The sequence below is a fragment of the Psammomys obesus genome, unplaced genomic scaffold (genome assembly GCF_907164565.1).
Source record: "Psammomys obesus unplaced genomic scaffold, mPsaObe1.curated_primary_1811, whole genome shotgun sequence".
NCBI classification, from domain to species: Eukaryota; Metazoa; Chordata; class Mammalia; order Rodentia; family Muridae; genus Psammomys; species Psammomys obesus.
Genome location: NW_026587216.1, coordinates 48,107,168 through 48,129,765, shown reverse-complemented (window position 1 = coordinate 48,129,765; position 22,598 = coordinate 48,107,168). Strand labels below are relative to the sequence as shown.

At 40.2% G+C, this 22,598-nt stretch overlaps 1 protein-coding gene across 1 annotated transcript; it reads right to left on the bottom strand.

The window, feature by feature from the left end:
* Nucleotides 1-4,618: 4,618 nt before the first annotated feature.
* Slc7a13 (solute carrier family 7 member 13) lies at nt 4,619-21,241 on the bottom strand. The gene is made up of 4 exons (XM_055603141.1): nt 20,551-21,241; nt 14,861-14,992; nt 8,519-8,880; nt 4,619-4,873 (listed from the first exon to the last, which is right to left on the bottom strand). Exons 1-4 carry the CDS (start codon nt 21,239-21,241, stop codon nt 4,619-4,621), a joined length of 1,440 nt encoding a protein of 479 aa, XP_055459116.1.
* Nucleotides 21,242-22,598: the final 1,357 nt, after the last annotated feature.

The following is a 22,598-nucleotide window of genomic DNA, read 5'->3' as shown; positions in this document are numbered from 1 at the left end:
TGTGTGTGTGTGTGTGTGTGTGTGTGTGTGTGTGTGTGTGTGTGTGTTGGACCTCCATTTTGTTGGGGGGGGGAGAAAGTACTATTTCCTCAACTTTTAGTGCTTTCCATCTAGAAAAATTTATGTTCACCCTGAACTTGACCAAGCTAGGAGGGAGTGTCAGCACAGATCATTTTGTACCTTATTGAGTCTTTCCCTCCCTTTCCAAGAATGTTCCTTCAAAATAAACAGCACAGTGGAAAAGCTCTTACCATAGAGAAGAACGGAGTGTGGAAGCAGCATGTTCTGGTTCCGCAGTTCCTATCACAGTCTGTCTGGGACTACTGCATGAAAAGCCATGAACCTATGTGACTTAAACAATTAAAATACATTCAATGAATACATTCAATGGATACATTCAATGAAATACATTTCTTACAGTTCTGTGCCTAGGAAACTCCAAGACCAAACACAAATCTGATGTCTTTTGAAGTCTGCTTTCTCATGGAGGGCCACATTCTCTGAGAGATTTGCAGAGCAGAAGTCAGAAAGGGGAGCATGGAGTGACTGTGGGATAGATGAGGGGCGTGTATAGGTACAAGGTGAGGTCTTTTATGTATGGTCTAGCGAACTCTCTCTTTTCGTCTACCCCCCCATATGTTGGCACAAGTCATATCTGAGGAACATTTGGTTGTGCCCACATTCACTCAAACAAACTATTCCCAAACAATTCATAAAAAAGGAAGAAGGTCTAATTTTATCTTATCCAATAGCTTCTAAAAGACATTTGACCTCTCAATAATTCCTTCAGCAAAGAAATTAAACGCAATTTGGAAAACTTATCCATAAATATTAGTAGAAAATTATTGAAGTTTTTGATTATTTGATTGACTAGGCTTTTTATAACCCTGTGGAAGCCATAATATTGTAAATCACTTTGCTCAAGGTGGCTGTATCGGGGACATAATTTGGTTTTGTTCCTATTGTTAAACATTAAAAGGATAGAATCTTGGTTGACCATGGTGTAAAGAGGTGTTATATCAACGATGTTTTAATCTTGGTGGCTTTAGAGATAAAGAGGAGAGAGGAAGAAAGAGAGAAGAGAAATTCCTAGTAATGTTACCAGTCACAAAGACCCTTGTGACTCAGGGACTGTGGCTTTTCAATAGCATCCTTTCATGAACAGCTTCCCCCCTCAACCATAGTTAATATGCCCATAATCTCGCAATAGTTTCCCTGAAGAGCAATGAAAGGGGCTACAATGTTAATTGCTTCAAAGCCATATCGCTAAGATTAGCCTTCAGCTCAAAATATTTAAACAGAACTCATTTTCTTCTTTCCAGAGGGCTTCCCACAGATACAGTAATTGCTTTATGTCATTTCAAGTAACTTTCTGCTGACTAAGCATAAAAAAATCACAAAGATTCCAGGAATTGTTTTTTTCTTAATAAAATATACTTGTATGATTTTTCCCCTTCCCTTTCATCCTTTCCATCTCTCCAACATGTCTCTTTTGCTCTCTCTCAAAATCATGGTCTCTCTTCCTTTACAAAAAGATAGGTAGACAATAGATAGATAGATAGATAGATGTAGATATAGATAGATGTAGATAGATTAGATAAATAGATGTTAGATACATAATAGAAAGAGAGAGAGAAAGAAAGAAAGAAAGAAAGAAAGAAAGAAAGAAAGAAAGGAAGGAAGGAAGGAAGAAAAAAAGATGATGGATGGATAAACTGATAGATGTGCCTGAATATATAAAAACAACCTATTCTGTCTCTATTGTTACTGGTACATAAATTTCAGAGCTGACTACTTGGTGTTAAATAATCAATTAGGGGAGTCTTCCTAAGGAAGACTATTTCTAATGGATTTCAGCATTTCTTAGTCACCTGTACTTCTTCGTCTAGGGGGCTGGATCCCTGGAAATTCCCCTGTTCTACTTAGCTTGTCTATTGGCTGTTGTAGTTGTCCATGTCTTCTTAGGCAGCCACGTTATCGAGCTACCATGAGTGAAGCTTCCTTACCATTTCCAGAAGACACAGCTCACGGGAATTGGGCTTTGCTTTGTAAACTATAACATCTTCATACCATGCCATCCAGCTTTTAAAAAAAACTCCAAAAGGAGAATTGGCTTTGAGGGCAGGTATGACGTCAGAAAGTATATAAGCCAGAATCCTTCAGTGAAAAACACTGTGCGTGTTTCCTGTGAGCAAAAGAAAATATTATCTTTTAATGATATGTTTTTCCTTTAAAAATACCGAGCTGTTGTGATAAGATTGGGATCAGCAGTCAGTGAAATTCTAGGTGGAATTCTGCTTGTGCTCAGGAAGAGCCTTGAAACCCAGAAACGAAAGACAATTACAGAAGCCACTTGCTTTTATGAGGAACAACTTGTCCTGGTACATTTCGTTTGTTTTAATGAGTTCTGTTTATGGCAAGGTACTGAATGTGTATTACATAAATTGAAATTTGATACTAGATAAGTATGCAATATTATTACATAAAATTCCAGACAAGGTGGGACAAGCTTTAACCTTAATCCAGTTCAAAGAGCTTTCCTACCAGGGGCTCCAGGAATTTCTCAGGCTGCAACAGAGCCTGCTATCAGCAGAAACACACACAGTGTTTTGTGGAAAGCTTATGTCCTAGCATTCTCCATGCTGTCTTAAGTTGTTGAGTTCCCACAGCATTCATCTGGGCACTATACCTGTTTCTTCTAGCAATTTAGAATAACAAATACTCACTAGAGACTCTTTCCTCATCCTGCATACTTGTGACTTTCTTTGCCCATCTCCTTTGCCTGTTCATTTGGTAAACATTTGTTTTATATCTATTATTTACTTGTTTTTTTCAATTTTGTAGAACATTTTTAAAAAAATTGTCAGTGTCTCCACTTTGCGTACCCTCCTTAGGCTAAATCATGGGTGTTGGCAGTATGGTTATTTAAAACAATAGGGATTTTAGTTTAACACAAATTTGGCATTTACCATGTATCAATAACTGACTTTTTATTTTTAGTCTATTGTTTCATTTAATTCTCGTTTTAAGGAATCCTATTCTCAGCTAGGTTTACGACTGTAGACCCAGATCTCAGGAAGCTGAGATAGGAATATTAGGACAGCCTAGGGTACACAGTGAGACCCAGTCAAAAAACAAAGAGAGAAAAAGAAAGGAAGAAAGGAGGGAAGGAGGGAAGGAGGGAAGGAGGGAAGGAAGGAAGGAAGGAAGGAAGGAAGGAAGGAAGGAAGGAAGGAAGGAAGGAAGGAAGGAAGGAAGGAAGGAAGGAAAGTTAACTCAGGGGGGTAAAGGAATCTATAGATGGTTAGCAGGTTTTAAAGAGAATCGTCACTATCTTTCATTGCTGTTGTGGTCTGACTGTGAAATGGCCTCCACAGGCTCAAATGTTGGAAAACTCGGTTCCCAGCTGGTCGTGCTGTTTGGGAGCCTTGGAAAGGTAGAGTCTTGTTGGACGAAGTAGGCTGCTAGGCACCAGCTTTGCGGCCCTGTGGGATGCGCTGCCTTCTGTCCACATCCTGCTTCCTGGGCAGCAGACTGTGACCGCCAGCATCTCGTTCCTGCCGCCATGCTTTCCTGGCTGCGGCCTTGTCTCTCTGACCAGTGAACCGTGTTCTGACGGCACTGTAGCCAAAATAAGCCCTTTCTCCCTTAAACCACATTGTCAGGATATTTTTATCACAACAGGAAAGATAACTAATATGGTCCTTAGAACACTTCATTTGTCCTCTGTTATTAGCTAAAGTACTTTTGGTTTGAAGGTGAAAAGCTTGCTAAATGTGTCTGTACCCATCTATACTAGGTTCTTGGTTTGTTTTATTGTTTGTGTTTTTCTGTTGCTGTAATAAAACACTGGCCAAAACCAGTTTGGTGAAGAAGGGATTTATCCTAGTTTACAGATTCTAGCCCATCATTGAGGAGCTGGTGCAGGAACTGAAACAGACTCTCTGCCCATCAGTCTAGTACGATGGAGGTTGAGGCAACAGGAGTGAGTGCTATGAGTTCAAGGCAGCCGGCGCTACAGAGTGAGAACCTGTCTCCAAGATAAACAACACAACAGTAAAAATACCTATTAGGATTGTCTTATGCTGCCAAAAAAGAAAATTTATGGGAGAACTTTTGTTTATTTTCAATCATTAACTTTTATTATAAGAGCACATTCAGTAGAAAATGGATGCGATAAACAGGAGAATGAAAAAGACATCATTGATACATGCAACTATACAAACTAGGAACTTTATTTTTATTAAAACAGAGTTTAGTAACACTTATCTTTTTCTTTTGTAAATGTGTGGGTGTTTGCCTACATGTATATCTGCTTACCATGTGCGTGCAGTGCCTGCAGAACCCAAAAGAGGATATTGGGTCCTCCATGTCTGGAGTTACAGACAGTTGTGACCTTCTGTGTGGGGTTCGGGAATTGAACTCCAGTCTTCTGGAAGAGCAATGGCTGCCCTTAACAACAATCTCTCCAGTCACTTTCTTTGCCATTTTAAAACCAGGAACTTCCTGGGTACTTTTCTATACACCATTTTTATTTCAAGAGTTGCCATCATTACTATTCTAGCCTACACTTAACCTTTATCTGGAACATGGTGTGGTTATAAAAGGCTACTCTTTTTCAATTTTCTACTTCTGGTATGTGCTCATCAGACACATCAGGGATGCAAATATTAAAGAGTAACTGCAGATAGCAAGTCAGCTTCTGAAACCAAACCAGCTTCAACTTAAAGTGTATCAATGGCACATAAAAGAACACTCCACTGAGAAGGAAGAGGAGCACATAGATATAATGCATCTTGGGAGACTTGACAAGGGGAATCAAAACCAAGCACAGGGTGATGGTCAGTGCTATGAATGTGAACGGTAAAAACACCTGAAAAGATAAAAATTGAAGAAAATAATTAGGTGTGAAAATGCATGTGTGATAACCAAATTTCACATAAGTAAAAATGTTGTAAAGCTGATAATAAGAAATAGCCTTTTTTCATTTCTCTCATCTTTTTTAAATTAAAAATTTATTTTTAATATTAATTACAGTTAATTTACTTTGTATCCCAGCTGTAGCCCCCTTCCTTATTCCCTCCCATTCCCACCCTCCCTCCCTCATCTCCTCCCTGTTCCTCTCTAAGTCCACTGATGGGGTGGTCTTCCTCCCTTTCCATCTGACCCTAGCTTATCAGGTCTCATCAGGACTGATTGCAATGTCCTCCTCTGTGGCCTGGCAAGGCTGCTCTCCCATCAGGGGGAGGTGATCAAAGAGCCAGCCACTGAGTTCATGTCAGAGACAGTCCCTGTTCCCCTTACTGGGGAACTAACGCACTTGGATACTGAGTTGCCACAAGTGAGGCCAATGTGCTCAGGACTGATAATGTTACAGGGAAAGGAAAAGCTAGAGATTCCCCAGAGAAGGTGTTGGTTGGGGAGGGGGCATCAGAACCTTTGCTCTTCATGAGGGGAGGTGGTCATAAACATATACTGAGACCACCCGCAGGCATAGGTGATACGGACTTATTCAAAGGCTGTTTCTAGGCCTGCTGGGGATCTGGGCAATCTTCCACAGAAAATATTTCAAATCAGTGAGCAAGCTAAGAGAAAAACTACTTTTACCCTCTGCTAATCATGATAATAGCAATAGTTAAATGTTAGGATGGTATATGTCTCACATACTAACAAAGGAATAAATTAAGACAGAGAATTCTTTATCTAAAATAATTCTTCTTTTCCTGTTTTGACAAAATATTAAAGATTCACCTTCGGTACATGGATTGTGTTGAAATATAAACATTCCACACCTAACATTATAGCATTACCCTTGAATTTTTTTCCCTTGAGGGTCTTACTAAGTAGCTCAGGTTGGCCTTGAACTCATAATTTTCCTGCCTCAGCCTCCCAAAAGTCTCTAAATTTATTTGAATTATAGACATATGCCACCAGGTCTAGACAATCAATTTTGAGATATCTGTAGAAGATACCCGAATTTTATGATATAGCTGGTTGAAATTATAAAACTTTTTAATGAGTGGGTCATTTGAGTCTTAAATAACATTCTACTTTTAATTGTTTAAAGGCTATTAAGAAAAATAACTCACTATCTCACAGATCATTATTTTTATCAAATAATTGAGGGAAGGATATTAGCATTCATAAGGGCAGACAAAAATATTTAACCATTTGTTCTTAAGATTGCCTTTTCCTTCCTTTTTAAGCAAATGTAAGTCAAATGATAGTGTAATGATAGCTGGTTAATGTCAGCCCCAGATTTTTGCATGTTTTTGCTTACAATCCATCCAAGATTCTTAGGAGGCAAGTATTGAAAGGGTTAGACTAACTCTGTAACCTGTATGTCTTCTAAAGCCTATAGTTTTGAGTTTTAGGTTCAGGTTAAGCTAAAGCCTCTTAGTACATTTCCAGAGAATGGAGAAATGTGACCTTATCTGTGAGGATAGATAGAAAAAAAAGCGAGCAAGCAATGACCTTTGCTCAGCAAAAAGAAGGACCAGACCCTTATCTTTGAGATAGTGTTTCTTAGCAACCAACCCAGACTTCTTCTGAGTAGCTCCTGACCTCCAGCCAAGAGCCCGAAGCCCTAAGCTTCAAGGATGAGCTATCCACCCCCACCTTCAATTGCAGCTGCATCCACACTTGGCAGGACTGGCCAAGCTTGAGCACCTAAGACTAACCAATTATCTTACTTTATAGCTTCCTCATCTAATCCTAAATTGCCAAAACTGCAACTTCAAATTTCCTGCAATTTTTCTTTTAAAAACCTAAAGGCCTTTGTCTCCCGGTGCCACTCTTTGCTGACCGGCAGGGATGACCCCATTGTGCAATGGTTAATAAACCTCTTGCTTTTGCAACGAGTCCATGGTCTGTGGGAGTTTCTGGGAAGGGCGCGATCTTGAACTCCTGAGCTGTGAGACCCCAGGTCTTACAGTATTAACCGTATCATTGTAGATATGAAAGATATGTCAGCAGTAAAATGACAGGAGGAATCTTAGAAAATTATGTGAGAAACTAGACATGAGCCTTGATGACTGCCTTGTATTTCTGATGTTTTGTGACTCTATCAGCAATTCATGACAATTGTACCTAATCAGTGATATAAGCATGACTCAGAAAACAGCAAAGAAGCAAAAGATGTTAAAAGATACAGATGTGAAATTAGGAGGAAAGGACATCCAAGGAAGGTACTTCCACCAAGATCCTGGACATCAAACGTACACTAGATACACCTGAGGGCTCTGGATATCAGTGTTAATGCATTGATTAGCATTCACTGAGTGTTCAAACAGATGATACCCTGCTTCAGAATCAGAGTCGAATCTCACTTATTTCTGTACCCAGAGAAGAGAATCTAGCAAGGTTCTGGAAATATAGTCACAGCACTATGAGTTCTCAAATAGCCAAGAGTTTAATGATGGCTGAATGGAAGAAGCAGGAGGGAAGACTGAAAAAAAAAAAAAAGATAGAGGTACATCAACAAAGCTGATTGCTTCTTTTCTCTCTAGGTTCTTATACTTCATACTTAGTGAGAGTCAAGCACTCTAAAGCAACTGTTGAGATATGAATCTTGGCTTCCTTCTGTGTTATATGAGCTTTGGCTTGTGGTGTACCTTCTATAACCCCATTTCCTCTTCTCTAATGCCACTGTAAATACAATGGGGGATCTCACTTTTGTAGCACAGGAGATTCTAATGCCGCTGTAAATACAATGGGGGATCTCACTTTTGTAGGACAGGAGATTCTAATGCCGCTATAAATACAATGGTGGATCTCACTTTTGTAGGACAGGAGATTCTAATGCCGCTATAAATACAATGGGGGAATCTAACTTTTGTAGGACAGGAGATTCTAATGCTGCTATAAATACAATGGGGGATCTAACTTTTGTAGCACAGGAGATTCTCCAACAAAACATTGGACATGCTACCAACCAATCAAGACTACTCCATTACGTGCACGGGCTCTTTCCCGATAATATCCTCATGCTGCTAAGCTTTTGCTTATTGCACTTTCTGTGATGAAAGAATGCTCTTTTTTTATATGACATATTTTCACCCTTGACTAAAAGCAAGTATACAAGTAATGAAACTGAAGAGAAGGAATCCGCTGATGATCAAAATAAGCTAATATTTCAGAACAGCAAATGTCATTCATGACTTGACTTTTATCTCTTCTGTCATTTGCTGTATCTGCCATCACTGTAAATGAGATAGTGTGTGTAACAGTTACATAAGCTAAACATCCTTAGGTCAAATGGCCCTAAATGGTCTGTTCTACCATCTCAAAAACATCTGCCTTTCTCACTAACACATCCTTAGGTCAAACTTAAAAAATTTTGTATTAAGTAAAGCCTATTCACCATGAACAAAATGCAAATGAAGTCCAGATTATCCATATTTGCTTCACAGCTTGCTGAGCAGTAGTACAGCTGCATGGTAGATCTTCTAAATATGCTCTTCAAATACAGTCATGTGTCTTATCTTACATAAAACAGATTTACCCAGCCCACCTTTACCTTATATGGTCTGTGTAGATTGGGCTCCTGGTACCTCAGTTTCAGGATTCCTATTATTGATAAGGAAGTCCAAATGGAAACAACAAAATAGAGATAGTTTATCAGTTCAAGTAGATTTGTTAAGACAATTGCAATGGATGCCGTGCTGACAATCAGTAGCACAGCTGAGAAGGGGGAGGAGTGAACATTTAGGGTACCAAACACCAATGGCAGCTGGCTTTGGTGGCTCGCAATGTACAGCACTCTTGCTGACTCCAGTACATTAACCACAAGATTACTGAACAATGAAACAGAAATAGCAAAAGGGATGGTCCATGTTAACTGAGGGATGACTCTGTCAGTCCATGTAAGAGCCACAGCATCTGCAGAGGGAAAAAAAAAAAAAAGACGTGTGTAAAGAAAACGAATCTGATGACAAACCTTTATACAATAATATTTCACAGACAAAACAAAATCTAAAAAAGAAATCTATGAAGGGAACTTTGTTATTTCCTTTTTCATGTTTAGGCTTGGGTCTATTTCAGTTCATCATACTGCATCATGAATGGTTGACTTCCTATCTTTCCCAAAAGACCAGGAACTTTTTGAAAGTAAAGACTCCTCATGTCTTTTCTATAACATCAGTAACTTACTGACAGATACTGCAATAGTGAGTTTTCAGTGAAGACTTGGGAATGCACCAACTGTGTTGAGTGAATAACTGAAGGTATGCTGTGAACTGAAACTAGCATAGAGAATGCTGACAGACTCAGTCAGAATCAAAAAAGCAAAACATAGAACTACTGACAGAGTATCAGACTCATCCAAACCACAGCACAATGTGAAATGTAAAAAATGAACATGAATTACACACAGATCAAACTATTTATGATGCTTGAGATTCTTTTAAATCTATAGATCAATGGTTCTCAGCTAGAGGTGACTTTGTTCTTCAGCAGTCATATGCCAATGTCTGGAGAATTGTCTGATTTTCCGTAACTGGAGAGGTAAGTGTTTGCTTTTGGCATCCTAGTGGGTAACAGCCACAGATGCTGATAAGCATCTTGTGACGCTCAGGACAGTTTGAAAGAACTATGTGGCCTAGGACTTGGGCTACAGTGAACTAGCAGTGTGCTTGCCTGTCATATGTGTGGCTCTGAGTTTAATACCAAGCACTCTGAGACAAAGTGATCCAAAATATTGATGGTGCTGAAATTCAGAAACCTTGCATTAGAAAAAGCGTTATCCAAAATATGCTCAACAATATAAACAAGGACATTTGCTCAACCATGTTTGTAGCAGCTCTATTTATAATATCCAGAATCTGGAAGCAATCTAGATATCCCTCAACAGAGAAATGGATACAGAAATTGGGGTACATTTACACAACAGAATACTACTCAGCTATTAAAAATATGGAAATCATGAACTTTGCAAGAAATGGATGGAACTAGAAAAGATTGTCTTGAGTGAGGTAACCCAGAAACAGAAAGACACACATGGTATATACTCATTCATAAGTGGTAATTAGACATATAATATAGGATAACAGAGCAGAGGCTAATGTCCCTGGGAGATAGGAGTCCTCTGAGTGCAGAATTTTGTCTACAGGTCTTCAGATGTGTCGCTGTTACAGAAGAATTTTGATGTATAACAAACCATAAGCCTTTTCAAATGTAACCTATTTAAAATACATCAGTGGTTCTTATCCTTAGTCCTTAGGATCTCTTTTTTTTTTTTTCTTGAGACAGGGTTTTTCTGTGTAGCCATGGCCATCATGGGACTGGCTCTGAAGACAAGGCTGGCCTCAAACTGAGAGATGTGCCTGCCTCTGCCTCCCATGTTGTAGGATTGAAGGTATGTGACACCGAGCCACGTAAGATCTTAACTCTTAGCCAGTGCTTATTTGCTAGTTTAGAAACAAGATCTTCATGTATCCCAGGCTTCAAGCGTGCAATCGTCATGTCTCAGTTTCTAAATGGTGAAATTATAGGTATGCACTGCCTTGCTCAGCTCTTAACCTATTTTAAGTAGCCCTACCTGTAACACCAGCTTTCTTTTGTCATTCTACAACATTGGGTGTTACTTGAAAACATCCCATTGCAGTTCTCACTTACTCCAAATAACACCTTAACACATGATATACTTCCTTTCCATACTGCACAGGAAGCTTTTAGTTTCTCAGTGGATATTCCATAACCATGATTTCTTGCAACCAGAGGAAGACTTCATTCGTGCAGCTCTGCCCACCATGACTCTCAAAAGTTAGGTGTAAATTTTTTGCCATCATTCTACAAGTTTTTGTCTCATTTTAAACTCCTTTCTACATTTTTTATTTAAAGTTTTGTTATACATTAATATGTATTTATATATATGTGTGTGTGTGTGTGTGCGTGTGTGTGTGTGTGTGTGTGTGTGGTTTAAGAAAGTAAAATGAACAACACTGAACCCTATAAAATCCAAAGTCTCTCCCCTCACCATGTTCTCAGCCACGTGTTCCAAATGTAAATGCTGCTAGCTTCTGTCTAGAGTTTCTCTACAATTACCCAGATCAGTCTATGAGGACTGTATGCTTGAGTCCTGTGCGGCATATATGTGGGTGTGGTTGAATGCTTACGTTTGCTTTGGCTCACTTTCCGGTGTTTCTTGGTCCTATTAGTGCACATATATCCGTAAAGCTATCTTGGGTACTTCTCAGTACTCTGCTACATAACTGTAAATTATCCATTTGTTCTGTATTGATAGATTTGTGGGCTGTTTTCAATTTTTTATTAATGGAAAACGTGCTTTAAAGCTGAGCTTCATGTCAAAAGCCCTGACAAACGAAGACTGAAAAGAGGATCAAAATGCCATGCCTGGCCTGTATAGCAAGATTCTAGCTCCCACAAAAGAAAAAATGTTCTTCAGTAAAGTACGCACACACACAAAAAAAGAATGTGAAATAGTTTGATGCATGATCTCTCTGACTATTGACCATAAGAAAAAATTATTTTAAGAATTAAAAATTACTCATGCAAATTTTTCTTTCTTATTTTGTTTGTTTGTTTATTGAGATAGAGTCTCACTGTGTGGCTCTGGCTGGCCTAGGTAGAGCAGCCACACCTAGCCTTCACTTCTCAATATTTGCAAAATTCTCCACAGAATACATTCTTAGAAGTAGGATTTGTGAGCAAGGCAATTCTTTTTTATTTTTATTTATTATTATTATTGTGTGTGTAGGATAAAGGGAAAAAGGGAGAGACGGGGAGGGAGAGTGAAAGGGAGGGAGAAAAAGAGGTCAGAAGACAACTTTCAGTTTAAGAGTCAGTTCTCTTCTCCCACTGTAGGTTCCCAGAATTCAATTCAGGTCACCAGGGTTCCAATGGCAAGTGCTTTGCCCACTGAGCCCTCTCACCGGCCCACAAGTATGTGTTTATTAAATAAGAGAAATGCTACAAAGTCATCATCAAAAATGATTGTTTCAATTTATGAGGAACTAATTCTAAAATTTCCACTTACAGTTCAAATTTCTAAATGCAGCTAGGCATCTGAGAGAAACTTCCTGCAGGCTTTCTGAACAAAGAAACTTTATTAACAAATGTTTCCACATCACTCCTTGACCATTAAGATTATCTTGCCCTATGTTAATATTCCCTGTTTTAAGTGTGGCTGAGACACCTCTAGAACAGCATGTGAGTGTTCTGTGACACCCTGTCAGCAGGGGTTCTGAGAGTGGAGTCAGGAATCCCTACATAGTATCTCCTGAAGAAAAAGAGAAATCACTCACAGCCTCATTCCAGCTGAGTACCACTGTTCACTAGTTTTTTTCTGTTTTGGATGAAAATGTAGAGTATTTCCATCATTAAGACATCATAACCATTGTCCCCTTAAGTGTCCATCTACAATGTGACCTTAAAACTCTGAATGGGGTCGGTGAGGGGATAGCAGAGGTAAAGCGCTTGCTCCCACACCTGAAGACCTGAGTTCCACCCCTGCAGCTCACATCATGGAAAGAGAGAATCAACAATTCCAAGTTGTCCTCTGACCTCCATATGGACCATATGTGGTACACATGCACACACTCAAAATAAGTAAATAAAATGCAGTTAAAATCCTTAATTGCTGAGGAGGATTCCATTGTGTACAAATACCACAATTTCTGTACCCATTCCTCCAATGATGGACATCTGGGTTGTTTCCAGGTTCTGGCTATTACAAATAAAGCTGCTACAAACATGGTTGAGCAAATTTCCTTGTTGTGTACTTGAGCAAATTTTGGGTATATACCTAGCAGTGGTATAGCTGGGTCTTGGGGAAGCACTATTCCTAATTGTCTAAGAAAGTGCGAGATTGATTTCCAAAGTTGTACCAGTTGACATTCCCACCAGCAATGGAGGAGGATTCCCCTTTCTCCACAACCTCTCCAGCATGTTGTGTTGAGCAAAAACTCAGGACTGTCTCTTACACAGACTTATCTGAGCAATTCAGACTTATTGGATATTTTGGTGATCTTTAATTTTGTGCTACCAAAAGTGATGATAATGATATCCTTCCTTAAACATACATTTTTATATACAGTTCTGATTATTTTAATCTATTAAAACCTTAAAGTAATAATTCAGATGTTAAATCAAGTCTGAGGATTATACACCTGAAAAAAACTGATAAAAAAGAAATTACAAACAACAGAAGCTTACTGAGTTTTCCACACAAGCTTAAACTATTGTGCTGCCTATAAAATTGTTGCAATTGTTGTTATGTTATGTTACATGTTTTACAATTCTTTAATAATCAATATAACCAGAACACTGGTTATAGTAATACAGTCAGAAAGAATGCCAGATTCCATGAACCAAAGCCTCAATGATCCCTGGCCACTAGCTCTGGCCTCCACCGTAGCTGACATTATAAATCAGCGGTTCTCAGCCTCTGGGTAGCAATCCCTTTGGGACCGAATGATCCTTTCACAGGGGTCATATATCAGATATCCTACATATCAGATGTTTACATTATAATTAATAACAGTAGCAACATGACAGTTATGAAGTAGCAACAAAAATCATTTTATGTTGGGGGGTTGCTACGCATGAGGAACTCTCTTATATGGTCTCAGCATTAGGAAGGTTGAGAGCCGCTGCTATAAATGAACCCTGGCACAGCTGAAGTAGTTCATGAGTCAGGGCATTTGCCCATGAACGTGTGGGTTTGTCCCCACAGAAGCTTGATTCTAGCTCATCTCTCAGACCAAGGATACCAAGACCCTTGATGAACCAGCTCGGACGGGGGGCACCACCTTGCGGCATTCTATGTCGTAGTCTCCTTGCAATCAAGGCAGTTCACTGCAGGTTTTGTATTAGACCTACCCTGGGGTTCTAAATTTCCCCAGGTCATGCTGAGGGAGTGGAGACCCTGAACACCCTGATTTTACCACTGCACGCTGTACATGAAGTAATGAATTACCTCATGATACCACATGTGTAGTTCTGGGTCAGCAAAGAGACTTTCCTCCAGGGTCTTAAATACTCACCCAAACAAGAAGAATTTCTCCAGACTGTTCAGTCCAAAGTTAGTGGGTGACATCTTTATCTCAGAAGGTGACCTTGAGGTGTGGTGTTGGTATAAGAAAACAGCGAGTTTTCCATTTTCCCCTGTTTTTTTCTTTTTTAAATTTTCTTTTACCCCTTGAATCTGCTACTCATCTTTAAAGGGATGTTCATCTCTCTTTAAGAGTTTCTTGCTTTTATTCTTTTTAAAAAAGGGTCACTATAAACTAGAGATCTCCTAGCCTCAGCTTCACAGGTGCTCCAGCGGGCTCTAGATCACAGGCACATACCATATCCCTGGAATAGTCTTTAATTCTTTATTTTTCAATTTAGGCCATAATCAAAATTTCAATCTATTTAGGGTCATTTCTCAGCATAAAATTTGGAATTATTTAAAAGAAATATCTATTTTACATATTAACAGTATTCATTATAGTCATTAACAGACCATTAGTTTTTACTTATCCCTCATTTCACTTTTGCCATTCTCGGTGTCACATGTATTGCTGAGAATCCAGCATTTGCAAGTACTAATAGGCATAATTCCTCACCATGCAGTATTGCTATGCCTGGGACCATGCAAACAGTAACCAATGTTTTGAATCTCTGTCACCCATCTGCACTCTACATACTTTTCCTCGTTGTCAGAAAATGCATAGCTATGCCCAAAATGAATCCCCCTTTAAACCAAATCATACTCTCACCACCATGTCATTAGGTCAAGAATGGAGTCTCAATGTGGAATAATGAACAGTGTGCAGCCTTCCTGACTGGCAAAGGGACACAACTCTACAGAAAGAACTGTAATTTATTTACCGTCTTGCTATTTCTTTATACAAACCTGAAGAGACAATTTCCCTGGGGGTCAGGACCGTCAGGTAGGAAATATTAACAAGTAAATACACCACAGTTACAAGAGGCATTGCCGTAAATATGCATCTAGGAATTGTTTTACTGGGCTTCTTTATCTCCCCTGTAATGCATAAAAGAGCAACATCAGACTTGGGAAATTTTTTTCTCAAACTTATTTTAAAATTGTACATGTGTCAAATATTGGACAACATTCTTTCCATTTATTCTGCTACTATCCTCCACACACACTCAGAGGCAAACTACAGCTAAACACTGATCTATCTCTTAAGACACTAGAACTTGGACTCATGGTTCCTGTACCATTTGCAACCTTCCCCAATCTCCTCGCCCCTTGAGTAGGAATAGACATTGTGTTCATACAGTAGGAATAGAATAGTAAAGAAAAATAATGAGATTTAATCTCAAGAAGTGAAGCTCCACACTAAACAATCACATACACAAAAGGGAAAGTTATGAGTATGGTAAGAGACTATGTGAGCAGAAACGAGAGCTGTGGAGACAAGTCACGTGACAGTCTTATTATTTCTGTTTAATTGGTAGCCTGGCCCTTTAAAAGCATATGGTGGTCTTTCTTACTAAAGTCCCCATTCTTTTATACGAAACATTCTTCCTTTCTTAGCTGAGGATGTGGCCCCTGCTTCTCCTCAACTCAGAAAAAGCCATTACTTCTGAGTAAGTAAAATAAGAGAGGAACTCCATGGCTACCAAGATCACCTCATGAATACATTTGTAAGGCAAGTTCTGAAAGAGATTAGAGTCAGTTTCCCTCTTTCTGTTGTTACTGGGATTTTTTTAGTGATTTTTAAACCATCAAACCATCCTTTCATTAATGCACATACACACACACACACACACACACACACACACACACACACAAAAAAAAATACAAGCTTGGCCATACAGCTCACTAATGAAGTGCTTGTCCAGCATGGAGCTAGCTGGTATAAACTGATGAAGGACAAAAAACCAAAAATAAACAAAAGATAAGAGATATATAACTTTAATTCTGTCTGCACTTACTACTTGCAGGGCCTCATTTACTTATCTCTATGTTCAAAGTGTCTTAGCCCCTGCTCTGTTGCTGTAAAGGGATACCGTGACCGTGGAAAACCATTATACAGGAAAGCATTTGACTGGGGGCTTGCTCACAGATTCGGGAGAGTTATCCGTTATCACCAAGGCAGGGAGCATGGGAGCATGGCAGCATGCAGGTAGGCCTGGTGCTGAAGCAGTAGCTGAGAGCTTTATGTCTTGATCCATGGGCAGAGAGAGAGAAAGAGAGAGAGAGAAAGGAGAGGGAGAGGATGAGGGAAAGGGAAAGAGGGAAGATGGGAGAGGGAGACAGAGGGGGGAAGAGAACGGGGCTGGAATTAGTTTTTAAAACCTCAAAGCCCCTTAATGACACACTTTCTCTACCAAGGCCATACCCACTCCACCAAGGCCACACCTCCTAATCCTTCTAATCCTTCCAAACAGTTTCACTCCCTGGTGAGTGAACATTCAAGCATATGAGCCTATCATGACCATTCTTTTATTTACTTACTTACTCACTTAACTCCTCTACAGCCTGACCCCAGCCCCTCCCTCCTCTCCTCCCAGTCTCACCCTCATGCCCTCCTCCCCTCGTTCCGTGTCCTTTTTCTCAGATAAGTAGAGGCCCCCAAGAGGTATCAACCCACCCTGCCACCTCAAATTGCAGCAGGACTAAGCTCATTTTCTCTTACTGGGGACTAGCAAGGCAGTCCAGCTAGGGGAAGAGATCCAGTGGCAGACAACACAGTCAGAAACAGCCCCTACTGCCATTGTCAGGGACCCACAAGTTGACTGCACGGCACATCTGTTATGTGTAGGGGCCTACATCCAGACTATGCATGCTCTTTGGTTGGTGGTTCAGTCTCTGTGAGCCCCCATGGGCCCAGGTTAATTGGCTCTGTAGGTCTTTTTGACCCCTCAGGCTCCCTCTCTCTTCCTTCTACTCTTCCACAGAATTCCTCAAGCTTGGCCTATTGTTTGGCTGTGGATCTCTGCATCTGTTTCCATCAGCTGCTGGATGAAGCCTCTCAGAAAAGTTATTCTATGTTCTTGTCTGCAATCAAAAGAGAGTATCATTAATGGAGACAGGGGTTGGCTCTCTCCTGTGGGGTATGTCTCAAGTTGGGCCAGTCACTGGTTTGCCATTCCCTTATCTCTGCTACACCTTTATCCTTACACTTCTTGTAGGCAATGCAAAATTTGGGTCAAAGGTTTTAAGGGTGGGTTGGTGTCTCCCTCCTTCCATTGGAAGTCTTGCCTGGCTACAGGAGGTGGTCACTTCAGACTTCTTAGCCCCTGCTTCCCCAGAAGTCTCAGCTAGGGTCACCCTCACAGACTCCCAAGAGCCTCCCTTGTCGCAGAGATGCCCTCCCACCAATTTCTATTCTCTCTCCCTGTCTAACCATACTTATTCAAATCACCAAAGGAAGAAATTATGAGACAATAAAATTCCAATCCTGGTATCTTTCAAAAATAGTTATGGTTGGGCTAGATTATGTCTCAGTGGTAGAACACTTAACCTCACATGTGTGAGGACACATGTGTGCCTCCCACACACAGGCTGTTTTAATAGCTATGGTTATTAGTTAGTTTTGAAACAAACTAGAGATCAACTTTCTAATTTAACTTTACTTTTTTTCTGGGCCTTTTGTCTATTCTCACTACATATTTAGTTTGTAGAAAGGTGACAGAGATTATAATTTAATTTATAAGAGGCTTATATAAAAGAGGTTATTGTGACAATTATAATAAATACAGATAGGTAGGAAATGTCCTTGGGCCTATTCCTAGTTGTCTGAGAAAGTGCCAGACTGATTGCCAGAGTGGTTGTACAAGTTTACATTCCCACCAGCAGTGGAGAAGGGTTCCCCTTTCTCCACAACCTCTCCAGCATGTGTTGTCACTTGAGTTTTTGATCTTGGCCATTCTGATGGGTGTAAGGTGAAATCTCAGGGTTGTTTTGATTTGCATTTCCCTAATGGCTAATGAGGTTGAGCATTTCTTTAAGTGCTTTTCTGCCATTTGATATTCCTCTACAGAGAATTCTCTGTTTAGCTCTGTTCCCCATTTTTTAATTGGATTATTTGGTTTGCTGCTTTTCAGCTTCTTTAGTTCTTTATATATACTGGATATGAGTCCTCTGTCAGATAAAGGGTTGGTGAAGATTCTTTCCCAATCTGTAGGCAGTTGCTTTGTTTTGATGACGGTGTCCTTTGCTTTACAGAAGCTTTTCAGTTTCATGAGGTCCCATTTATTGATTGTTGCTCTTAGAGCCTGTGCTGTTGGTGTTCTGTTCAGGAAGTTTTCTCCTGTACCAATGAGTTCTAGGGTATTCCCCACTTTTTTTTTTAAGTCAGTATCTTGAACCCATTATGTAGCCAAACTGGCCTTGAACTCCTGACCCTCCTCTTGCAACTCCCACGTGACGGGATTATAGGGACCTAGTTTTATGGAGTGTAGGAGCAGGATGTATTGAAATCCCCACAGCTTTTTGTTTACCATCAGCTGTTTGAGAGGAATTCTTTATTAGTTTACAGATTAGAAAATGTTATAGGCCTTTCTTAATCAGAAATAATTACACAGCACTCACGCATCTCCAGCCTCAAAACAAGATAAAATACAGTGAAGTACCTCTCTTCTGAGTGTGTGCACGCACAAGTACAGGCGCACACATGCACACACATGTTACATACACACTCACTCCCAGAGCGAGTCATTATTTGTGAATAAGAAATATCTATAACATTTAATAATCTGTAAACTAACACAGAGTTCCTCTCCAACAGCTGATGGTAAAGAAAAAGCTGCAGGGATTTCGATACACCCTGTGCCTACACTCCATAAGGACTCGGTTTAGGTCAAACACATCAGAACTGTCCCAGCCGCCTCTTCTTAGTTCCTCACCTTTTAGCCCAGTGTAGACTAACTACTAACCACAAAGCTCATCACTAATATCTCACCTCACCAAGAAAGAGCCTTCTGATCTCTTCTCAGGCTCCTCAGCTTCTGGAACATTTAGCCTTGTGGCTAGCGCCCTCTTTTTGAAACACAAGAAGACTTACCTATCTGATTCTTAAGCCTTTTCTGCTCTCTTGCTGGACCTACTTTGTTCTACTGCAGAAAAAGGTGGCATTGTGTGGTCTTCTGCCCCCAGCCTGTGCTCTTTCTCTATACACTTGTGTTAACCTTCTCACCCAGCATCAAGGCCACTAGCCATCAGATAAAGGCAGTTTTATGGTCTTTCGTGGTTTCCTGCAGTCCCTTACGTGTGCTCTCTGTTTCTGGTTTTCAGTCTTACTTGGTACACTTGGGAAGGCTTTATTATAGTCAACTTTCTAGTCTTTCACAGTTAGTAACAATGAAAACTGATCTCTTCTTCTACTGAACTTACACAGTAACTGCATTGTTTCTTTATGGCCAGTATTAAATACATATACAATTATTTGTTTTTTAAGACAAAGAGGTATACTGATCTTAAGCCACGATACCATTTTGAAGATTAAAAGACAAGTATAGAGAGAAGAAAATACTTGCTATGGAAAGCAGAGAGAGAATCCATGAAATTAAAGAGAAGTTTATTCAAGAGTCAAGTCTGTTCATATTTAATATGAAAGACAAGAGCTGGCAAAGTAACATTTAAGTTTAAGGGAGAGTAACATAAATGAATGTGAAGAGACCCTGTTGGTAAGAGAAGAATGCAGAATCAAGGATAGAGGTCGACTTTGAAAATGAAAAGGGACGTGTTATCAAAGAGGAAGGTATTATTCTTGCCTGAGAGCCTTCAAGACAGCTAGGATTCTTTTGTGTCCAAAACCCCTAAAGAGCCTAGTGCAAGTGCAAAGCGAAGTCCAGCCCCTGATGTTCTGCTTGGAGGTTATGAGTGAGCAAGGAAGCAAAGCCCCACAAACAAAAACAAAACCACCAACTGTTTACAGCAGTCCTGCACTGCCATGGTAGGCAAGAGGTCTTGAAGCTCCAGAAGCAGCTTAATTTCATGTATGCAGAGGGCCAGGCTGAGGGGGGGGGGGAGAGCCTCTGCCAGGTTCTGGTGACCATCGCTACTAGCAATAATCCAAAACTTTCTATTTGTTTATTTGTTTAGGAATCAAACCTAGGGCCTCTGGTATGCTAGGCAAATGCTCTACTACTGAGCATCTCCCAATTGTATTTTTATATGCACACATTCATACATGAAAGAAGAAATTTTCATAATAAAAATGTGATTCCAAAAATAAGTAAATGAAAAGCGTGAATCACGCCTACATGTATCACACCCACTCACAACAGCAATACAGTCTGGTTTTACATCACTCCTGGATCCACATTTTCAAAAGAGGGAAATCTGAGCATTCACACATTAACAGAAAGAAAACTACATTAATCAGGGGTCTCATATTTCTGATCCTGGGAAAATAAGATGAAAAAAGAGAATTTTTTGTTTGTTTGTTTTCACAGAGGTTTGGAATGGATTGAATGAGGACAAGAATTAAGAGCAGTTTAGAAACTCAAAGCAGAAGCTAATTAAATGTTTTATAAGATGATAGGCAGTACACAATAAAAGGTGCTCATTTCATACATGAAATATATAAACCATGGCTTGTTTCCCCGCCCCAGATTGATAATTACCTGCTACAAACGTAAAGCATCCCCCACCAGAAAACGCGAAGTATCCTTGGAAGACAGCTTCTATTAGCCGGGAGACCTCTGGAGTCTCAGTGCCGAACGCGTTCTGAAGCCTTCCCACATTCTCCTTCTTCCCTCTCAGGAGCATGAACAGCCCGCTAAAGGAAATTAAGCTGAGTATGCCTATTTTCAGCATCGTGCTCACTGTCTGAAGCCAGGAGAGTTCTTTCACACCTCGAGAATTCAGAATTCCCACAATCCACAGCACAGCTAAGGCCAGACATTTTTTGGGTAGATTTGGGGTAGAGCAGATGGGATAGAAAGGCTGGATGCCATATTCAGCAAGTAGCAGAGCTTGGCTAGCAACTACTCCTGGCGTCAGAAACAAGGAGGTCCAAAGTCTCAGGAATGCAGGGAAGGGGCCAAAGCATCTCTTGATAAAATAGTAGTGGGCTCCAGTGCATGGGAAGGTTATCCCTACCTCTGCAAAGCAGAGAGTACTGGTCAGAGCTAGCACTGCACAGACAGCCCAAACACACAAAGAGAATCCCACATTCATGGAAGAGTACTCCAGCACTCCTTTGGGGGCCACAAAAATTCCTGCACCGATTATATTAATAATTAAAAAATTTGTCCCCCAGAAATACCCAAGTTCTCTCTTAAGCTTTATTTTCTTTTCTGTATCTATTGCCATTGAGAGAACTTTTCATTCACTAAATTAAGGTCTGTGAGTGTTTCTGCCTACAGGTTCATGGATGCTTTGAAATATAATTGTGTTGTCTTTTTTGTTCGGCTTCTCTTAAATATTGTCTATTTTCAATAATTAACAAAGTATTGTGACCCTTCTTTTAATAATTATCAGAATAAAGCATTTGGTTAAAGGGAAATGTTAAAGAAAACGAGGTTTGGAAATGGGAACAAAGAGCTTTCTTGTTAAAGTTGCAAAGAACTTGGCTATAATTTGTTCACCACGTCCAAGGACTAGACAAGCTAGCAAGATTAAGCGGGCAACTCAAAAGTCACAAGGAATGATACGAGGCAGAAGAAATTTCAAAGCTCAGAAACCACTGGGTTTTTCTGTGGGTATTTTCTGTCTGTCTGGTGTGGCTGGGTCTTGCTATGTACCCTGGCTGCCCTGGGTCTTGTCATATATACACGGCAAGGCTAAACTTACGGCACTCCTCCTGCGTCTGCCTCCATATTGCTAGTTACCAGCATGTGCCACCATACCCAGACTGCATGGTTACTGTTAACTCTTTGCAGTGAAATAAGCGAGGAGATTAGGAAAGTAGCAGAAAGGAAGTACACTAGAGAATACAAAGCAATTTTTTAGTCAGGCAGGATGCAAAGTGCCTATAATGCCAGCCACTTGGGAGGCTAATGACAAGGATCACTTCAAGGCGTAGCATTCCCGGCTTCCTCCAGCGTAAGCCAGGAGCTCATGATGGCAACGTGGCACCATCAGATGCTCAGAAAGCTGCAAGTGGTCAGGAATCCTTCATGGTGTTCCCACCGTGATAATTCTGTAGTGAGTACAAAGTTAAGTGGTGTGGGAACATGGACTCCCTTAGCCAGACTACTTTGGGGACCAGGGCAAAAGTGGAGTCTCTGTGAAAAGCCTTGCTGGATAAATACCTTCCCGGTGAGTTAGGTCAGACACTCCACAGACAGACTCCACTGTGTGATTGGAGTCAAGAACCAGGACACAATCCCACTGGAAAAATGCCTAATGGAGCTGTACAGACAGGACCACCACACAGTGTGCCCTGGAGGTAAAACGTCAGTCAAGGAAATTGTTCTCCAGGTTTAAAGCTTCATGTCTTCTCTCTTGGAGTTTGAGCATAACTGGTGGCCATTTCCCTTTGTGTTTTGTCTATTGTCCCTTTGTCTGTCTTTGGCTGTACCAACAATGCATTTTGGAAGTTGATTTTTTTTTTTTTTTTTTTTTTTTTTTTTGGTCACGTTATAGTTTCAAAACTGGAGTGGATTTTTCCCCAAGATAATTCATGTATTTAATCTGAACCATATTCAGGTCACAAGATCAATCTTTT

Coding starts and splice junctions, on each gene's coding strand:
- Slc7a13 (XM_055603141.1), bottom strand. CDS start 21,241: ATGGCAATAGATACAGAAAAGAAAATAAAGCTTAAGAGAGAACTTGGG. Junction 8,881..14,860: donor CAGGGAAATTGTCTCTTCAG/GTTTGTATAAAG, acceptor TTCCCTCTGCAG/ATGCTGTGGCTCTTACATGG. Junction 4,874..8,518: donor ATCTACACAGACCATATAAG/GTAAAGGTGGGC, acceptor TTATCTTTTCAG/GTGTTTTTACCGTTCACATT.